A 22,534-nucleotide genomic window follows, 5' to 3' on the forward strand; every position below is an offset into this window, starting at 1 on the left:
AGTTTACATCTTGTACACTCAGAGTATTTTTTAGGTTATTCAGTGTACATCTGTTAGACCCATGTAGATGTGTGAATATTTGTTATGAACAGTATTTGTTTATAGGTTATCCGAAAAGGTTTGTTAAATAAACAATCAAAATGAAAAGACGCTTTTGTAACATTTCTTAACTTCACATAAGCCACATACAGACATAAACCTTGAACTAAGTACATTTAGTGTGGAAAAAGGGTTTAAGCACATTTGATCAATAATCCCGACATAAATGTCAGCGGTTGGGTGAGGCTTCAGGCTTTGTACACAGTGATAGGAAAATCATTCTGTAAATGATCCGGTAATGCAATATGCCATCAGTATGTATAATATGTACATAAGGGGAATGATTCAAAATAACATAACTTTACAGAACTTGCTGCCGGTGTGAGTCACTTTCATAACATGCTAAATGCCTATAGCAAGACTTGTCATTTAATGTTGCATTCACATTTTTCAGCTACACGACTACGACCTGTAAACAAACGTTTAAACATTATGAGCATCAGTCAATGTCTTTTAAAGAAGTTGACTTCATCTGACACTTTTATGTTTAACGCTTCAATAGCGTATATATACTCTTTGAAAAAGTAGGTGATCTTCATTTTTTAAAATGTACCATTATAAAAATATTTAGGATATCTTACTGAATGTTTTGAAAGTGCATCACCATTTGCACTTCCTTACAACCATAGTTATTTGGAATGTAGTCCCTTTTGAAAGATGATTGGTGTATGGCATGTAATTTGCATGTATGCGATTTTCATTTTAAAACAAACGACTAGAAACAAACACTAACAAATGCAAGATGAGTGTCAAAATTAATGTGGTAATAGAGGGAAATGGTGGTGCGTTCATAAGATGTCTGTCCTTGAAACGTTTGTTAATGTTTACACTTCCTATCCAAATTGAAAGTTCATTATCCCCTACTTTGTTTGAAGAGTATAATTCAGCAATACTCGCCTCTCTTATTCTTGCAATATGGCATTATTCCATTTGATGGCAGTCTGTGGTTAACACCATGGTTGCAAATGAGATGAGTGAGATTATTCTTGCGCTGCACTCAGCAGTACTCCAGCTATATGGTGTAAATAACTGACCAGACAATCCAGTGATCAACAGCATTATCATCGATCTGCGCAATTGGGAACCGATGACATGTGTCAGTTATGTCAGCGAGCCTGACCACCTGATCCCATTAGTGGCCTCTTACAACAAGCAGTGGCCTTTTGTGGCATGTATGTGTTGTTGAAAGCCTTTTCTACCCCAGATCTTCAGGGATCTGCAAAATATGATAGCTGACTTAAATAGCACAGACGTGAAACCTGATCTAGCCACCTTTTGGCAGCACAGACTGCTTGGACCTATGTTCATTCCCAAAATCTCCACAGATCAGACTAGTAGTACAAAAGTAAACAAGAAATGAAATGTCATTTGTGTTATGTCCCAAACATACCCACAGACAACAAAGTGCTCTGTTAGTGGATAAATCGGGTCAGCAGTCAACAACAAGATGGTGTCACTTTTTGATTCAACACTGACCAGTCATTTTCAATTTTTCTTCAGTATGTACACACAGCAGTGTCCTTCATTGTTTACCTCATGATCACCTGATGTTGTGAGAATATTCTCCAAAATGTCCTTTCCTATTGTGAGGAAGTCTACAGTATCGAAAGAGCTTTTGAAACAAATAAATCCTGTACATGTTTAATAAATCAACACATTTAATGAACATAATTAAGTTAAAAATGAAATATCTGTATACCACACAGAGTTCAACAGTATCCAGTTTGATAACCTATCAACAAAACAACATATTTAACAACATCATCATACTTAAATATCTGTATATTACACATAGCTCTGCAGCTCCTCAGTAATGACATCAAATCAAGAATATAACATACTTCAATACTGCACATTAGATAGAGTTCTGCAGTTGTTACAAAATGACAACCAATCACAAAAAAAGAACATACTTCACAATACTGAAATAATTGTAGTGAGTGAGTGAGTTTACTTTTACGGCGCACTCAACAATATTCCAGCTATATGATGGCTTTCTGTAAATAACCAAGTCTGGACCAGACAATCCAGTGATCAACAACATGAGTATCGATCTGCACATTTGAGAACCGATGACATGTGTCAACCAAGTAAGCGAGCCTGGTCACCCGATCCCGTTAGTCGCCTCTTAAGCATAGTCACCTTTTATGGCAAGCATGTGTTACTGAAGGCCTATTCTACCCCGGTACCTTCACATCCCGAAATAATTGTTCATCACACAGTCCAGGAGTTCTTCCAGAATGATAACAAATCACATACCAGAACCTGCCAATACTGGCGTTGTTCACCATGAAAACAAAATGGACCAGAAATACATCCATCCTGTTCCTGACTTACATGTTTTTTATTAGAACCACCTTGATTGTGACCAATCAAATACTATGAAGGTACTGAATCTCATACTTCTACTTAGACAAGTTATTGAATCAAGTGGTCACACATGCAGCATCTTTGGTATAGGCATTCAATACTTGCTAAAAGTCTACTGAAAGTCTCCCGGGAATTGCAGACCACCTATCATGTGATCTTGGACGAGGATTCAGGTAATCTCATTTGATTTATTGTGTGTATTCAAAACAATTTTATCAAACAAGTGAGTGAGTGAGTGAGTGAGTGAGTGAGTGAGTGAGTGAGTGAGTGAGTGAGTGAGTGAGTGAGTGAGTGAGTGAGTGAGTGAGTGAGTGAGTGAGTGAGTGAGTGAGTGAGTGAGTGAGTGAGTGAGTGAGTGAGTGAGTGAGTGCACTCAGCATTATTACAGCTATATGGCGGCGGTCTGTAAATAATCGAGTCTGGACCAGACAATCCAGTCATCAACAACATGAGCATCGATCTGTGCAATCGGGAACCGATGACATGTGTCAACCAAGTCAGTGAGCCTGACCACCCGATCCCGTTAGTCGCCTCTTATGACAAGCTGAGTCGCCTTCTCATCAAACAATGTCTTAATGCATCCACCGCGGGATCAGAGTAAAACCGAGACACAGTGGTATGCGATGACCAATGTTGAGGTTACAGCTTCAGATGCAGTTCTCTTAGTGCTAAGATAGTTGTAAGTGCCTTACGTATACATTAACATTAACTTACTACTATCTTAGGCAAAGAGAATCTAATCTAGGCCCCGGTTTTAAGTTCAACATGACACCATAGACATCTAGGATGTTGTTCGTGAACAAAAGCAGCGGAGAAACTTTAATGTTATTTTACGTGTGTGTAAGCTATATCTCAGCTATGTGCAGCCTGTAAATACTTACATCTATTTCTGAAAAACAACTAATTACGACAAGTACCATTCAATTTACGATTAAGTACCTTGCAGATACCATCTGTAGGGTAATAAGATTCAAACGCTCGAAAACATAAAAACATAATAATTAATATCAATTAAAAAAAATAAATCAAATCAACAAAGACTATAAGCATAACACAAATAATACACAGTGTTTGAAATTAGCTTTTTCAGTAAGTAGCAAGTACTTGCTACCTGGTCTAAAAATAGATAAAAAAAATCCCTTACCAGGTAGCAGTCCTATTACTGTATTTGGCCATGTGGAACTGCATTAGGTCTCCTTGTTATAGCAGATGATGTTTTATTGTCCTTATGCAGGAAATGACGAATGTCTCATTATCAAACATCAGAAAGAGTAATGTTATACTTATGTGCACTAAGTTGATGGGCTCTCTGTCACAATTGTTAGTGGCCAACAGATGCTCCGATAAGCATTTTTGGTGAAAGTAAAATTTTTAATATCAAATTTGCCACCTCAAATGTTAATATCGAATCCTGACAACATATTCAATGGTTTTGAAGTTCTGCCCTGGACATGATCATTCTGATACTCTGGAACTGGAAGAAAAATATTGGGAGTCAAGGCAGGGATTGGAACAGAGAACTTTGACAATGGGCTATTGTCAGAATTATTGCAATTTTATGAATGTTTAATTGGCCACTGCCCTTGTATCAACAGTAAACTGTTAATTACAGTTGTTTATTCTAATGTGGAAAATGGCCCATGGCCCCTGCCTTTCCCAATCCCTGTCAAGGTATCACATTTTCTTCTCCACAAATCGGAGGGAGTGAAATTTTATGTGATATTGTCAATATTTCAGCCATTTCATGATGACCTCCACTAATGCAAAACAGACTCTTTCTCACACAGGGGATGAAAACGACCTTTAAAAAGCCTGATTAAATGGTTACATTTACAGAGAATCTGAGTTGTGACAGTGTTCATGGGCTAGCTCGTTTGATGACCTTGACCATTCCATCAGTACTACCTACAATGAGGTTACATTCTGGCGTGGATGCCAGACACTTGGGTATGAATCCTTGGTCAAACATGAGAGTGTGGTCATCCATCAGGTTCCCCTTCCAGCTGAGCTGAATGACTGCCTGACTGGACATGTCTGCAACAAAAATGTTTCCAAGCTTGTCTACACAGACACCATAAGGGCAGAACTGTTCTGCGTCCTGGTGCATACCTTCACCACTGTAGATCTTTGTGATATGGTAACTGCTTCCCTGTTTGGATATAAATACTACTCTGTGAGCCTTGGAGTCTGTTACTATTACCATGGACTGATTGGTTTTGCTCCATAAGGCGACATCTGCTGGTTTCTTGAACACAGTTCCCATCTTATCGTTGAACACCCACGATAAATAACCTCCATGTCTCCTCAGTTTGACAATACCAGCCTTTGACTCTTTGGATGATCCAACAGCAATAATGGTTTCCTCTGTTGCAGTGATTGCTGAAGGACATATTGGGAGATCCCTGGCCAGTGGCGAAAGGAAATACATATCATCCATCAGAATGCTGATGAGCTTCTTTGAAGCTGAGGCAAGGAACACAGATCCCGATTCACTGACAGCAACTGAGCTCACTTCAAAGTCAATACTGTGTCTATCTATCATAGAGCCAGTGGTGCTGAGAACATCTATGGACCTCAAACAAGGATCATAACACAGAAATACTCCTGCTTCTGATGAAGCAAGAGATCTTGCTTTCAAGTGACCTTGAGGTACTCTAAATGTGGCCAAAACTTCTGTTCCTCTTGGCATGAGACCTCTGTCCAGATCAGCAGCACAAGTATTGATCCTGCCTAACAATGCATCTATCTGTGTGACTCTCGATCTATCAGACCTGGACATTTCATAAACAAAGTCAGAACAAACCTCAACTGGGCCAGGAAGATCTTTTTTCAGGCCATCAAGTCTTTTCTTTACTTCTTTGCAACTGTTCTGCATCTCTTGGAAGGAACCCTTCTCCAGAGTATTTGTAATTTTATTCTTCACTTCATCCAACTGCTTCTGAGATATGTCAGTTTTCTCAAGATGGGCTGAAATGGTGTTGAAACAGGCCTTTGCTCGCTTATTCAACTTGCCCTCCAAACACTTGGAACGTTCAGTGACTAACTTTAGTACAGCTTCCCTGTCACTGCTTATCTGCTCCATCACTTCATCTACCTTCCCTTGGCATCTCACTTCCATCTTCACACCTTTATCCTTCAAATCCTCCAGCTTATGACACATTCTCTGAGCCTCGAAGTTACATTCACGCAACTCTTTCTTGATCATGTTCACTCTGTCCTCCAGGTCCTCAGACTTATGTCCTTCATGGGCAGTCAATTTGCAGGACATGCATATTGGGACATCACAACGGAGGCAGTAATAGATGAGTATCTCTCCTCTGGAGTGATGCTTTGGGCACAACTGGATCTCACCAACTTCTGCAGCAGCTGATTCCTCTCGGATGAGTACCACATGGTGGTTCCTGTGCGACTTTGGCTTCTTATGGTTCTTCTTACAACCATTGCAGAGATATTTGTGACATGTCCTACAATCAAATCTTGCTAACCCCTTCTTGCAGATGTCACACATATTTTGTGACTTTGGGATGACCTCCTGTTGAGCTTGAGAAGGATTGGTTCTACTCATTTCCCTGACATTGGTGATGTAGAAATTAGTCTGAAATCCTTGGACGCCTTTTGCAGGTATCTTGACATTGTTCCTACACTGAGGGCAGGGGAAGTGACCACTGGTGGTTGTCCTCCCAGCATGCTGCTCCAAACATTCCAGACAGAAGGTGTGGAAACAAGGCAGCAGCTTGGGATTGATGTATTCCTCCAGGCAGATGCTGCAAATGACTGCCTGGTCATAACTGGTGGTGTCAACTCCAGCGGCCATCTTCTCTCACACTGCGCTACTTCTGATTCAGTGGTAAGTGATCCTGAAAATGACAGAAGCAGTACATCAATTGATGTGTCATAATCAAACCTACCAAAGAATACTATTGACACACACAATATGTGTTGATCACTGGATCGTATGGTCCAGACTCACTTATTTACAGACCACTGCCATATAGCTGTGATACTGCTGTGGGCAACATTATACAACAAATAATCAAACACAAATACAAATACAATGAATAGCAAAGAACCACTTGCTATTTAATTTCTTCTTTTGACATCAATGTAGATGGCACACAATACGTAATTTTCTGAATAAAATTGATATATTATACTTATCCTGACTCATGCTTAATTGTTTATCTCCTCTTCCCCCATGTTTGCCATAAAAGATGACTATGCTTGTCGTACAAGGTGACTAACGGAATCGGATGGTCAAGTTCATTGACTTGGTTAACACATGTCATTGGTTCCCAATTGCGCTCATGTTGTTGATGACTGGATTGTCTGGTCCAGACTCAATTATTTACAGACCGCTGCCATATAGCTGGAATATTGCTGAGTGTGGTGTAAAATTAAACTCACTCACTCACTCCTCTTCCCTGGCGAAGGTAGTGAAATACCTGAAATCCCTCGAAGTTCCTTTCTAAATGAAGTGGACGTAAAATACACTCACCCACCAGTATCCTCCCTTTTGGCGCCAAATCAGTCACATGACTGACCATGCTTGTCACTCTGTCCTTATAAATTGCCTAACACGAGAATTTTAGGAATTCAGTGTGCCTGTGAGAGGCAGCTGGGAGGGCTTTGGTCATGAGTCAGGATAAGTATAAAATATCAATTTAATTCAGAAAATTACATATTTTCCCTTATCCTGAGTCATGTTTAATTGCTTGAACAATCTGACGGAAAGGGCAGTGGGTCAGGCCACACTGGATTCTGCTGGCTGTCAAAATTATGTCCAATATTTCCCCCCTAATGGAAACTTGTAATGGTGATAATTCAGTCCTGTTCTTTTAACATTCATTGTTGATTCTGGGGGAATCACATCCAGTCAAAACTTGTCTTCTGAAGAAGGCTTTGTTGGCTGGAACATGATGATATCTAAAGTAACTAGCGTCTTGCTAGTCCGATGCAACTGAATGTCAAGATATTCTAATCAAGACTAGTTGCGACCCTTCTTCATGTACAAGTACCTTCATTACGAGTACATGGTCTTAATCACTCATGCTAGTCTACTCGTAACATGTGCATGAACTTTCCACCATTATACTCCGCAGAGCGTCTGGCTTTCACAAGTCAGGTGATAAATGGGTGAGTGAATTCATCGCCTTCAAGGAACCATTAGTTGCTGCGCAATGACGAGAGGTCCAAACTGGTGAATGACAGTGATGTCCTCCGCAGCTATGTCTTGTTGAAAAAAGCAGTCCTCCATTAAAGTTGATAGTAAGTAATTCCCATGTAGCACCATGTAAATGCCAAGGCTATGACTTCATGTGGGTTGGAGGCTCGCGGAGGTTCCAATCCTGCTGCTTTGTAGGCTCTCAGTATAACAGCTCGGATCCACACTGAGATAGTGTTGCGGGATACTTCTGTAGGTGTCTCAGTAGATATAGGGATAAATAGATGCTTGAAACATTGTCTTCTAGACTTGGTACGTGTGAGATATATCTTCAGTGCTCTGACTGGACATAATGATAGGTCTTGATTATCATGACCAATATGATATTCCAATATGTGGAATTGTCTATCCGGTTGACCTGGTAGTTGATTCTTAACAACAAAATCCCACTGACTTGCATCAAATCTCGTGCAACTGAAGTCCAGAGCATGAATTTCTGACATTCATGTAGCTGTAGCCAAGGCAAGTAAAAACAGCGTCTTCTGACTCAGCAGTTCAAATGAGGTCCGACCGAGCAGATTGTACACATCACTTGTGAGATGTTGGAGTATGATGTTCCCAAGCTGGAGCTCTAAATCTGTGTTTTTGATCTTCCAACTTGAAGGGGTGTACTGCTAGACACATATTAGATGATCATGCGCACTAAATGCATTTGTGACGAGAGGCGGTACAACGAATTGGGCGAGTAAACTTGGCTGCTACAGGTAGCTTGACGATTATGCATGTGCAATACATGCTAACCGTGACATGAAATCAACACCACTACTGATTAACACCTGTCTCGCTACTGTGTAACACCTGTCTCGCTACTGTTTTACACCTGTCACAATACTGTTAAACAGATTTCAGTTGTAGTAAAAAATGTCCAAGTTAGGAAAACATGGGCAAATAGTTCATTCTCAGGCAAGGGAGAGAGCATACAATGTTATCATGTATATGGACAAAAATTGTGCAACCAAAGCAGATTCTCTTTTACAAAGTAGCCTGGCTACTGGACTCTCAATGGCAACTTTAAAGCACATTAAGGCAGAAGGTGGTAGGAGTGCAAGTGGACCTACATTTATCAGTCCCACCAAGTTGCGCAAACCCAAAACTTGCAGTTACAAACTTGATGATTTCGCCCGGTGTGCTGTCCGTCAATTTGTACAAAGTTTATATGGCGTAAAAAAACAACAACTACCCACTCTGGATACGATGTATGATATGGCAAAGTGCCAGTTGAACTACAAGGGTTCTAAGGAAAGTTTTCGAAAAAATCTCAAAGACATGGGGTTTAGGTGGCGAAAAATGCAGTCGAACCGTAAACTTTTAATGGAACGTAAAGACATTGTTTCCAAGCGTTTGCAATACTTGCATGCAATAAAGAAATACAGAGAAGAAAATCGAACACTCATCTTTATCGATGAAACATGGTTGCATGTACACCACTTTGTCCCAAAGTGTTGGCAACTTGAGGGTGAAGTCGTAATAAATGGGGTTCAACCTCCGTCTGGCACCGGACCTTGGCTTATTGTGGTTCATGCAGGGGGTGAAAACGGTTTTGTTCCAAATGCTTTGCTTGTTTTTGATTCCAAACTCAAATCAGCAGACTATCATGACAAGATGAACTTTGATAATTTTTCCAAATGGCTCCAGGAAAAGTTGATCCCAAACCTTTCACTGCACTCTGTCATCGTTATGGATAATGCACCATATCATTGCAAGCAAGTGGACAAATGTCCGACAACCGCCAAAAGAAAAGATGAAATAAAAGCGTGGCTACAAAGGCACAATATCTCATTTGATGAGAAAATGCTTAAAGTCGAACTATTGTTTCTTGCAAAATCCAACAAATCGGGCCCTGTCTACAGAGTAGACACGATGTTGAAGCAACATGGTCATTATGTACTATGTCTCCCCCCATACCACGCAGAACTAAACCCGATTGAGTTAATCTGGGCAAATGTGAAAAATTATGTCGCTTCACAAAACTTTGCAGTTCACAAAAAGTTTCTTAAGAGGTGCCATAAATGAAAGGATGTCTGCAATCGGTGCAAAAGAATGGTCGGAATGTTGTAAACATGTTAAAACAATTGAAAATGGTTACTAGCAATGCGAAATCGCAGTAGAAAGGGAAATTGACAGACTAGTGATTGACTTAGGGCTTGCAAGTGATTCAGACACCGAGACTGATTCAGAGAGTGATAATTAAAGCATAAATCAGTAAGTCTTGTATAATAACTGACACATACTATATCAGGTTTTTACTGTTCCCATACTTCGTCATAAAAAAAAGAGTAATCTCTGGTGAGTTGTCTGTATTTTATTTTTTTTTTGTCACTGATAAATCTACTGAGTCTGGTACTGAGTAATCCCCAAACCGACAAATTTGTGTACAAAGACATTTCTCACTGACTTATCAATGTCAAAAGTTATTTTCAGTTTTTTGTACACAATTTTGGTGACCATAATAAAAATATGACAGAAATTTGGAAATGTTGTTTGAATACTAACCATTTCTCAGGAACTGGTTATATAAATTTCCAAGACATGTATTCCCGGTTGATCACCAGCAGACTTATGGACAAAAATCAGTCCGTACAGAGAAATAGGAACAAAATTATGGGATAAAAATATTTCCCCCTTGCTACTCTGATTTAGCCACCACCATTCAGTAACAGATAACTTTTAACATATCAAAAAGTTAAATGAAACATAATTAACTATATGTAGTTATTATCTATTTAATATTTAGCAGACGCAAAGGCAACTTTACCCATTAAAACAACACCGCATATTCCTTCGAATGATAAGACTGCAATTTCAGGCATAAGATACTGATATTCCATGCTAACCTTTAGTTAAGACGAAGACAAATGGATGATTGGGGCATTGACAAGCATTCTAGATATTCAACAATTTTGTTTAAAAAACCCCAGGAAAATGTCATTTGCTTCGTGAAATGGATCGGTGGTCCTAAACATACTTGCTCAGTATATTGTGTTGATTCAATTCGTTGGGATTGTACCTGTTCCCAAATCGAGTGTGCTATAACAATTCATGCGTGAAACGCACAGGGAAAATGAACTTCTCGATATTTATCAGGCAACCTGTTTCCCTCTTGTTTCAAGTGAATCGTTCTGTGGGTCGTTCCCAAGTATGCAAATTGGGGTCATTTGTCAGGTCGTGGATCATCTTATATGTGTTTACCAGTAGTAAGGCGAGTAGATCAGGTACTTTAGTCGGCTTGATCCCTGTGTTCATGCTGATGACTGAGCTGACGGCTGCCAAGTACGTAGATAATGTACAGCCTTTCAGACCTCTGGAATGGATGACATAGATAATCTGCTATCTGAGGATGTGTCACCTTCATAGTTGTGAATCCTGTCTTTTTGGTGTATTTCTCAAATCATTTCCACTTGTCATCATATATGGTGCGAGTGGACCTCCGTTATAAGGCTAAGGTGACTGCTTTCTCTGCTCTTGCCGAGTATCCTCTGTATTTTAAACAGTCTTTAATACTGTTCATACGTGAAGTTGGAATGCAGATGGGTTGCCGTGTGCCTGTTTGGTGTGCGGATGGTAGTTGTTGTGCTGGTTGTCCCAATTCTTCTATAAGTGTTGGAAACCAATGTCTCGTTGGCCAGTAAGGCGTGACCAAACTCAGTTGTAGAAGTTTTGTCTGTTAGATTTTCTCGGTGAGCTTTGGTAGCAGCACTGGAGGGGGAAACGTAAACGTAAACGTGTTTAGTCCTTCCGATGGGATGCTGAGAGCGTCTGTTGCCACAGCTAACAGATCTGGTACCGGTGATACAAAAGTTGTTGCGGTGATCCGAATGACTGGCTGATTAGTTGAAACGTCTCCCGATGCGGCATCCACTCTGTTGGTGATGGACGAAGCAGACAAGATAGGGCGTCTGCCATGATGTTGCAAGCTCCTGGTATGTGACAGGCTTTTATTTGGAGATTCAGACTGTTGACCATGACAAAGAGTAGAAATGTCAGGTGTAGTAGAGATGGAGATCTTATTAACCCTTTTTAGTTTATATAGAAAGCCACTGTTGAGTTTTCTGTGTGGATCACCAGTAGCTTGTCTCATCAGTGTTGTCGACCAGTGATGGATGGCATAAATCATCCCTTTCATCTCCAAATGGTTGATGTGAAGAGTTCGATCTTCCTTCTTCCTGATTCCTGCTGCAACCTCTTTGTTTAGATGGGCACCCCATCTTTGGTTAGACGTGTCTACGTAGCGATGGTTGTTGAATGCTGGCTCTTACATATAACTTCCTGCATGGACATTCGACTAGCGAGTCCACAACTGCAGGTATGGTCTCAAGATGTATACCGTCGTAAACCGGTCAGGATGTGAAACTGTGACTCAGGAACCGCTGTCAGAGACATATCTGTTGGCGTCTTCATCTGGGCATATCCCGAGGTGATGTGAGCAGACTGAGTAGATATTGTCACTGTCGTAGTGGTAATGAGAGTAGACGAGAGTAGAACTTGTTCTAACATCAGTCTGAACGCACCGATCCTCTGGGACAGTGATGTATTTCAATGTAGAGATGAATCAAATACTGAGAAATTTAGATTCACACTTCATCTGATCTGAGTTAGTAGCCTGATAGTGAAGTTCAACTGTAGACCGAGTTAATCTCTCTCATGATGAGCTTGTATGCCGTGAAAATGCGGCATTATTCTTCTTGCGTTAGAAGACCTCTGTGACGCCTGAAGAATCAAATGATGCTGTAAGCTGCTAATCTAGTGTGTAATCAACATCTTTCCATCGTTGACAGTCTGAAAGCGAATGTAGATGACTTCCGGACACTGGAACAATAACACCACCTTCTGCGCAGGGCGTCTCTCGGGGACCAATCAGATTGTAGACATGACGTCACCGGTGTAGCAGTCAACTAATCATCGTGAAATCTTTTTCAGACGGTGATACTCTTGCTAGCATTAAGGCTTGTCCGTAACCTGTTTGGGGAGCATGTGTATAGATGAGTAAAAGCACGCGGAAAACTCCTGCCGCTTAAAGCTGATGTAGACAGACTGTCTTCCAGGTAGATGTGTTGGAATTTTTCCACCACTTGTGAACGGAAATGCAGTCATCTCGAAGAATCTTCGTGATGTACTCATCATTGAGAATTCACCAGGAGAGTTGAAGATGTCCACCCACTTGAGACGGTTGTATGGGGACGGCTGGGGGGCGGAAGACGCCAGTCGTTCCGCCTGATCTTCAATGCTTACCTGCTCTTCGGCCCCTGGATGCTCTGGTTTTAAACTTTGTATCTCTCGCTCTCTCGCTTAGTGGTGTAGCACTAACTTGTCTGCTTGAGCACCGTTGTCAAGGTGTCGATGGACTTGATCATCATGACTTCTCTGGAGTCTTGGGCGACCGTCCTTGCTACCTCTTCAATCTTCCCATCAAATATTGTAGGTGCTGATCAAGGGCCTTGATATAAGGACTTTGTAAAGTTCGTAAGGACTTTGTAAAGAGACCTTGTCGATGAAGTAGATTCAGTCCTGCAGTAGTTGAGGTGAGGTGTTCAGACATAAACTGCTGATCCTTCTTCTGAGAGACGAGTGCTGACAGGATCATTCTTTCTTCGTCACTGGCATGATTGCTGAACTTGAGATGAGAGTCTCGTTGATGGCTCCAGTTTGAGCCAGTCCAAAGAAGGTCCGTCTTCTAGTGGTGTCCAGGGGAGCAAGACGCTTGTCGTCTATCTTGTAGGATCTGTTGTGGGCACTGCTTATGATCTAGTATGGCTCGTCTACATCTGGTGCTCTGATGAAGGGCTCCATATGGTGAAGAGGGAAGCGAGAAGCTTTTAAAGATGGCATATGTTGTTGTTGTTGAAACTTAGTTGCTGACTTGAATGCCTCAGATAATGTCTCGGGAATCGGTGATATTGGAGCTATCGGTGGAAATGTCAATGTGTTGATGTCTTCATTCTTCATCCTTTAAGTGTTGGCTTCGTTGGAGTCCTTGGATGGTGAGACTATGTCCAAACCAATAGTGATCCACAATGTGACTTCAGAGATATGACAAGAGGACTTCCTCTGGAGATGACGATCGGTGGTATCTGTCTTCATCCTTCTATGAGTGCAATGCATTTGATGGATGCTGACGATCCTTCTTATATGAGTCCAGGTCTGAAGGGGATGGCGAGTGCTGACAGCGCCTACAATAAGCTGGGGAGACTGATGAAGATCTTCTGCATTGACGAGTAGACCTGTGAGTGCACTCACTCAATGCAGGTGGATCTCTGTCTGAACTGTGACAGGATGACAAGGATCTGCTTGAGCAGGTGCGTGCATATGTCTCTTCATCCTCCGGAGTGAGTGCAGATCTAGTTGAGTGCTCACATGTAGCAGCAGTCGATGTAGTCTTCGCTTTTCTTCAAAACAATGCTCTTTCAAGTTCATGTTGCACAAAGACGCGTGCGTTGAATGGCTGCATTCAGTATTGACGGCTGACTCGTAGAGTAGTCTTCTGCGATGACTGAGGCTGCTGACAAAGTTTACGTTGTCTGACGACCCTCGTAAGGGTCCGGAGCGATGATGATGCAATCAGGGCCAATCTAGGTGATGACGGAAGTTGTCTATGCCGGTTGACATTCTGCTTGTTGTGCAGAATCAACGGCGGCTCATTGTAGATATGTTGTTCATGCAGAGGGACGATCTTGTTGCCAAAGGACTTCTTCGGTGAAGTATGTTGATTCTGCGACGACTGCGTCTTTAACGACGATGATGATCTAGACTTCTTAGGCTGCGACGGCCACGTCTCCAATGAAGTTCTCTTCTGTGGTCTAGGGGACGACTCGCTGGACCCAAGGCATAGCTCCGGAGACACGCCTGTCTCGTCACCCAAAGTTAAATCACCTGATTTAGACATGAAAGCTGAAAGCTAATGTAAGCCAATGTTGCCTGTCCCTTGAACAGAACGAATTTATAATGAAAATTCTGAAACAGATAAATTTCAGCAAAATTCACAGAGAATAGTGGAAAAACATATGGGCTTACACGCCGAACAAACTAAGCCGTAATCTACACTGCAAAATACGATTTCATTAACTGAGACTAAGTCTCAGCTGATGAAATACATGCTATATAAACATACAATAATCACAAATACTTTTTTCATTTAAAATCATCTTTATTTCCACAATTCACATGATACATGTGTAGTACAATGAGGTAAGTATCAAGGAAGGTATAAGTAGTTGCACAGCGTATAGTTAGTTACAAAGATATTTGCTTGATACACCTTTAACACACTTTCACAAATCCCTGTCATGAAATAAACATCCTTGAGTATGTTTAGCACTCTGTCTTTCAGATTGCAATGATTATAGCTGAATGATCTTATAGTATATTCTCTGGGGTATTGTACATGAATAGATTATGAAAAGATGACTAGAGGGTGAAGAACTCGCTGTTGCTGCATGGAGAATATGCATTGTATTTAGCGATTTCATAGTAATACAGTCCTGCTCTGTTTATCCGAACACTTGTGTTTTTATTGAAATTGTCCAGATAAGCGAATTTTTGGATATCTGAACCACGGGCCATATGTACAAAGAAATGTACAAAGAAATGAACATAGTAGGCATCAGACATAATCTTTATTGAATACACATAAACAAATATCAGTGCATACATAAAATGTCTCATACCCATGTCTTCTTGTGGGTCCTCATTTGATTGGAAAATATCCACATGACAAAAGCAGTTAGCAATTGTCTTTTCGTTCACAGCTGTCCAGACTTGCTTGATCATCCAGTTAATTAATGATAGTGACTCACATATTGACATGCCTCAAAATTAACTCAGTGTCACCTTGCTACTCAGAGGTAGTTAATCTTCTCATGCTTCAAAGACTGCTGACTTCTTTCATGTTTTAGCATGCAAGGCCCTCGGTAATCATGTGAGTAAACATACAGGTGCTCAGGCATCCAGATATACGAGACAAAAAATGCACATAATTTAGTGTTTTGTATGTGAAAATGACTATGGTTACGGAAACCGGATTTCCGAAAAGGTGAGTGATTTTACAACGTTGTGAATTCATTTTAAGGAATTTTTGTTCGGAAGGCGAGTTTTCCAGATATCTGAGGATCAGATAAACAGGGTACGACTGTATATTACTATGAAATAATCACAAAATTAACAAATTATGACACATATACATAAGCCAAATACCACAAATGAAATAAATTTAGTAAAAGGACTAAAATAGTTAAACTTATTACCGTAATCCGGACTCCAGGTGCCTCCAGCCGCCCTCGTGGGGTGATGAGGAGAGAGTGGCAAGCATTGTCAGTCATGTGACCGACTTGGTGCCAAAAGGGAGGATATATACTGGTGGGTGAGTGTATTTTACGTCCACTTCTTTCAGAAGGGAACTTCAAGAGATTTCAGATACCTTCGCCAGGGAAGAGGAGATAAGCAATTAAGCATGAGTCAGGATAAGGAAAAATAAATATGTTATTAAATATGATTCAATAAGTTGCCTCTCCATCCCAACACATTTTCCTGGGCATTTTCTGAGACTGTTATCTGACCACTTACTGACAGCAACTTTCAATTAAGGGCAGTGGTGTATTTAGGCATTTGCTCTCCACACCAAAGAAGTTTCTTGATTCCCGATATGGCCACAATATGTGGAGTTCATTTCTGGTGTCCCCACCATGATATTGCTGCAAAAATGCTAAAAGTGGCATGGAAATATACTCACTCACTCACATCAATCATAAGTATTAAATAATCCCATGTCTATAATAATTATGCAATGATCAATAACGTGAATTTTCAATTTCAACTGAGGCAATGACAAAATAAGGCCTGATGCTACAAGTATGTCATACTGATGTTTACAGGCAAACCACTCCATCATTGTTTGTCATATCATGAAATTCATTGGATGAAAAAAATGATTGTATGAGAGCTTCAAAATTTGTATCACCTTTGCCATGGACCTGTTGCTTGCCTATTCAGCCCCTCTCACCAAACTGACTTCAGTTTATCTTAAGGCATGTAATGGACTCACTACTGAAGATTTTTTTAACGCATGAAGATATGGGTTAGAACTGGTCTTCAGCAACTTATGCTTGTCGTAAGAGGCGGGGATATGAAAAGAAAGAATCGAGACCAATGCTCAAAGAACCAGCGTCATATACATGTATCACGTATGTGGACACATTTGATTGCTGATAACAACGTTTGACAGTCCATATAGTTTCTCCCATTCCGACATACGTTACTGGAAACAAATAAACGAATGTTAAATATTTCGATTTGTACTTACTTTCGACAAATATTGGCTAGCTTCCCCAACAGGTACCTTGCCCCATTCACGGCTTACTTTCGGTTCAAGTCAACCTGTTATAAGAGTGACCTCCCCTTGCCCATCAAAAGTGCGTCTCTGTAGCTGTCATACGGTGGTTTGAATTATCAAACAGAAAGTATAATACTTTATGAATGACAACTTCTTTATTTCTGTGAAGCGACGTTTATACCGTTTTCTGTTATCCATCAACTTCTAAAATGCCAATGAAACAGATCAATGAATTATCAAAGGCAATTGGGCGGTGAGTATAATTAAAACACATGAAAAGTGGTGTCCATTGTTTTGAAGAGTTTTGTATCGGTGTTTTGATATGATAAACATCTTGCATTTCGTTCAATAATTATGGCGAGGGCAGCTGGCTAATTGTCAAAATTACTTGATATAACCAGGGAGACTATATAGAGATTATCCCTGCCATTACAGATTGATAATGTTTTGAAAATGTGTCGTTGTTGATACTAGGAATTTCGTGGAAGCTGTGCCTCTGACGATAGTGCTTGTCTCAATCATGATAACAGTCGAAGGGAGTTAACTGAACTACTACACCGCGTCAGGTGCTGGATGTTTGGTTGCCCTAAAACCTTACCTACAAAATGCAAAATGTATTCGGACACTTCAATAGATTTGCATGTTAAAATGAGTGTAGCATAGATAATTTTCATGAATTTGATTTTCATAACACCGAAGTCAAATTTGTGGTGAATCATCGTACCTACAATTTATGTTTAATTTTCCATTGCTTATTTATCGAATGGCTAAAATTTAATCAACATGTGTACCCTGCCGTGAACTCCTTTAAAATGTCGGCCTATGGGATTGTACGTTGTGAAACCATACGTAAGTTGATAAATGTGATGTTAATAGTTAAATAGTGGTCGGAAAATTGAACTGAAACTATGTGCGAAGAGTAGATATGATTTCCAATTTGCCAGTCAAAGTTTTCAAAGATCAACCCCAATCTCACTTCATGAAAGTTATTTATGCTACACTGAAATAAAATGTAAGTCCATGCAAATTACGTCAAGTGTCCAATACTTTTTGGACGTGTCTGTACCTACACGTAAAGTGGCATGTTTTGATGGACGCTTTGTGTATACATTTGTAAATACTAAACACTTGTCCTTAGATCTCATTGAGAGCCTGTGTGCGTTCGTGCTTTTGTGTGACTTACCTGCTTCATCTGCGGTTCAACTGGATTCTATTAGTACATTATCAACTTTCGCTGTTATAATTTGCATATTAAGTGTCATCATATCCATTTTGAGTAGCTTAGTGGTTAAAGCGTTCGCTCGTCACGCCGGAGACCCGGGTTCGAATCCCCACATGGGTGCAATGTGTGAAGCCCATTTCTTGATTTCACCCGCCGTGATATTGCCAGAATATTGAGAAAAGCGTCCTAAAAGCATGTAAGTTTATTTTACTTCTCGTGACCAATGCAGCGTCACTCACAACAATAGCCTGCCATACAGATACTGGAATAAATTTACCCAACAACGCCCAAGCAAGTCTAGAATATTTAGCAAGTTTAGATTACCAGTCTCGGGGTAAGTCTCTGGACGCTTTTGTATTATAGAATGGAGTCTAGGAGATGTTTTTCACTTCTTCTCTAAAACGTGTTAATTTCAGAGACTAGGTGCTTGATTATCACAACGTCCGGAAGCCGGTTTTATGACATGCCACCCTGTTTCTAGAAGTGGTACAATTATTGTAAGTTTAATGTAATTTCCTATTATCAACCAGAATGCACACGTGTGATACAATGACCAGTCCTACTTTAATCCCAAGAAACTTTATGTTTGCTGTTAAATGCCGCAGCTCTGTGTTGTAAATAATCAAGTCTGGACAATCCAGTGATTGACACCATGAGAATAGATCTTCGCAACTGGGATACGAGGACATGCATTCAGCGAGGTAGCGAGCCTGACCACATGCATTGGTCTCAACATCCTGGGGAAAGTCAAGACGTGAAATTTAATCATGAAGTCATATTGCAATCTGGACTGAACCAGACATGTTGACTACCCGGAATTCATGGTAAATTCGTACCAGCATTCACTATTCGCTGGCAGAACACAATAGAAAGCATTTGTGACCACTCGCCACTTTGCGCAACCTCCAAGAAGACAACTAATGCTTGTTATGTGCGAAAATACGACAAACCAGTCAGAACGACAGCCGTGCTTTGACAAAAATAATCCTTTGCACTTAAATCGGTAATATGTGTTTGTTTGAAAAATCATGAAAAATGTATATCGTCATATTGAAAGCACGGAGAAAGAAGCTAACAGAACTGTGCTGCCTCGTGTAAATATGAGAAGGATAGTGCCACGGATGGTATGAGATTCAATATGTTAACGGCTCTGGCCCAACTGAATGTACTTTTGACGATCTTGTTGACTTGTTATGGAGATTGTACGTGCGCTTCCAACACTTTTAGGAAATGTCATTACAAATTTCTACGTGTTTCATAACACTAATGTTAACATGTTAATAAAAATCATATGTTACTAATTTTCTTTACTCTTTAACATTTTGCTGATTATTCACATGTCTGGGTATATTTGGAGTCCACTTGGGCTATGACAGCAAGGTTACATGAATGCCAATTATCATAAATACACTGACCCAAAAAAGAAACGCATAGCTGAAATCTCATTTTTAAAGTAGATTTTTTCGGAAAATATGGAATGGAATGACAATTAATGTAAATATTAAGTGTTTTTATAGTCAATACAACCAAAACAGACAAACAAACACAACCTCTGGTGATTATTCGCCACACCACAGCACCTTGAAAACACTTTGTATAATCTGCACGTGGGAAAATCTGAAAGCATTATGCACGTGCAAATGCAGGATCTCAATCTTGATTATGATGGCTATAAAAGGGGACAGGTCCTGTTGCGATTCATTCTTCGAATTTCTTTCTATGCGACGCGAAAAATGCCAAGGTTAAATGAAGAAAACAGAAATAGAGCCATTGGACGTCTGGAAGCTGGGGAAAGTCAGTCATCAGTTGCCAGACGTCTGAATGTGAGGCAGAGCACGATTTCCCGTCTCTGGCAACGATACACGCAACACAACTCGACCAGAGACCGTCCAAGGAGTGGGAGACCAAGGGTGACAACTCCAGCACAAGACCGCTACATCCGGGTGCTTCATCTGCGTAATCGGGCCGTCACTGCTACGTATACCGCTGATCATGTTCCTGGGCTGCGTAGAGTCTTTCCACAAACCATCAGGAATCGCCTAAGAGAGCATGGAATTCGACCTATGCGACCTCATGCAAGACCTGTCCTGATTCCCCATCACCGTCGTGCATGTCTTCAGTGGTGCAGGAACGTTCGGGCATGGAACCTCTTGAATTGGAGGAGGATCTGGTTCAGCGATGAGTCACGTTTTCTGCTGTACAGACATGATCGAAGGATGCGTGTTTACAGACGTCGAAATGAGAGATATGCTCGACAGTGCGTTCGTGAGGTCAACAGACACGGTGGTGGAGGTGTAATGATGTGGGGGGAGCATATCTATGAACGGCAGGACACAGTTGGTGCATGTGCAAGGGAATCTCAATGCTGTACGCTACCGGGATGAAATTCTGAACCGTCATGTTGTTCCTACAATTGACGCTAGAAGGGAAATTTTCCAGCACGACAATGCAAGACCGCACACAGCACGCATTACCACGGATTTCCTTGCCAACAACAACATTACAGTTCTTCCATGGCCCTCAAAATCGCCGGATTTGAACCCAATTGAACATTTATGGGACCAATTGGGTAAACGGTTACGACGTCGACAGCCGCAGCCACAGACACGTCTACACGTCTACAGTTGGTGAATGCGTTGCGAGATGAGTGGAGAAGAATCCCACAAAGGCGGATACGACGTCTTATACAGTCAATGTCCAGGCGATGCAGAGCAGTGATTGATGCCCGTGGTGGTCACACCAGATACTGACTTTCTCACTATGCCATGGAAAATAGAGACGCTTAATACCACTGTGAATGATTGTATATGTCTTGACACACATTTGTTAATACCCGTGTGAATTATCATTGCTCAAGTTCCATTACTTTTTGTGCAATTTAAGTTAATAAATCATCTCTCATAACATTGGATTTTCACCTATGCGATTCTTTTTTGGGCCAGTGTATTTTAAAGTCATTTTTGAGTATTTGCATTTAAATAAAATATGGTTGATTTTTATACATGTTATTTGCATATTCAATAAAACAATTCCCATTTGTGATTATTAAACCCAATTTAGAAATATAGTTGTAGTATATTATGTGAATCCCTGGGAATAATTACGCCAGAATATATCATTAACAAATATGGTTTTCCCCATTGAGTTGTGTCAAAGAGGTTTAATTCTTTAAAATAAATAAGCAAAACTAAAATACAGTAATACGATGTAAAAGTGCTTCGGTTCTATTAACTACCAATGGAATCAAACAGGGACAGAGTGATCGCTCCTGTTTAAAATAGTTCTGATGTTCATGTGCCAATATGGAATCCTTCCTGAGAGGCACCCAGTCTAAGTAAACTTATCCTCAGTATATTTCGTTACACTCCACGACTGAGTCCTTATGGGAGGTCGCGTCAGGTAACCCTTGAGATTGACCAATCAGAACACAGCTCACCAAATTGCGAAAGTGGACATTCGCACATACCTTTCGATCTTTTTATGTCGCAAAGGTTCGTACCCGAACGATTCCGAATGCTATTTAGCGTACGCTCGCTTCCGGGTGATGCACACGGCATGCGTACAACCATGACAACGTAGAGTAAACAGTCGCTGAATATGGTGTTTTGGCAATATTCAAGGATGTCATTTTGCGGAAAAATTTGCTCATGGTAACCACGTCAACAGTAACCCCAAAGCGTATATACTGCAGGTCAAATAATTGTGTTATATGCTGGGTTTTGTTTGTAGAGAGATCTGTGTCAGTGACCTGAATATTTTGAAAGTCCCTCCGATCCCTAAATAGTAGCCGTTGTCTGATTGGTTAAATCTATTTAACCGTCTCGCGTTTGGTTGGACGGTCATTGGTCGCTCAAAGGTTACCTGACGCGACCTTCTACTAGGTTTTGTTAGACTCAGTGGTGGAGTGTAACGAAGTTTACTAAGACTGTAGAAGCACCAGTCGCTCGTTATTCGGCTTGTCCCGGATAACACGAGTTGGTCACGAATAAATAGGGAGTAGTTCAGTTATCTCCCGTTGACTGAGACACACATTCGTTAGTGGTGCACAGCTATCTCAACTATGAATACACACTGCCATTGAGAAAACGTTCTTTGTAAAGTAGAGATACCAATGCTTTTGTGGGGTTGAGGCCCATCCAGGAATTGAGCTCATACTCTCACGGGCAGCCACCAAATCGCCAAGTTTCTGAACCTCATTAAAAAAACAAACAAACAAACAAACAAACAAACAAACAAACAAACAAAAAAACAAAAAAAAAACACAGAAAAAAACGAAACAAAAAAACCCCAAAACAAAAAA

At 40.6% G+C, this 22,534-nt stretch overlaps 1 protein-coding gene across 1 annotated transcript; it reads right to left on the bottom strand.

Moving 5' to 3' along the window:
* Positions 1–1,728: 1,728 nt before the first annotated feature.
* LOC137297910 (tripartite motif-containing protein 2-like) lies at positions 1,729–17,063 on the bottom strand. The gene is made up of 2 exons (XM_067829901.1): positions 16,983–17,063; positions 1,729–6,326 (listed from the first exon to the last, which is right to left on the bottom strand). Exon 2 carries the CDS (start codon positions 6,281–6,283, stop codon positions 4,328–4,330), a length of 1,956 nt encoding a protein of 651 aa, XP_067686002.1. The 5' UTR covers positions 6,284–6,326; positions 16,983–17,063; the 3' UTR covers positions 1,729–4,327.
* Positions 17,064–22,534: the final 5,471 nt, after the last annotated feature.

Source organism: Haliotis asinina, chromosome 10, assembly GCF_037392515.1.
Source record: "Haliotis asinina isolate JCU_RB_2024 chromosome 10, JCU_Hal_asi_v2, whole genome shotgun sequence".
Lineage (NCBI taxonomy): Eukaryota > Metazoa > Mollusca > Gastropoda > Lepetellida > Haliotidae > Haliotis > Haliotis asinina.

What these genes read in the sequence shown, in the direction of transcription:
- LOC137297910 (XM_067829901.1), bottom strand. Translation starts at nt 6,283, where the DNA reads ATGGCCGCTGGAGTTGACACCACCAGTTATGACCAGGCAGTCATTTGC.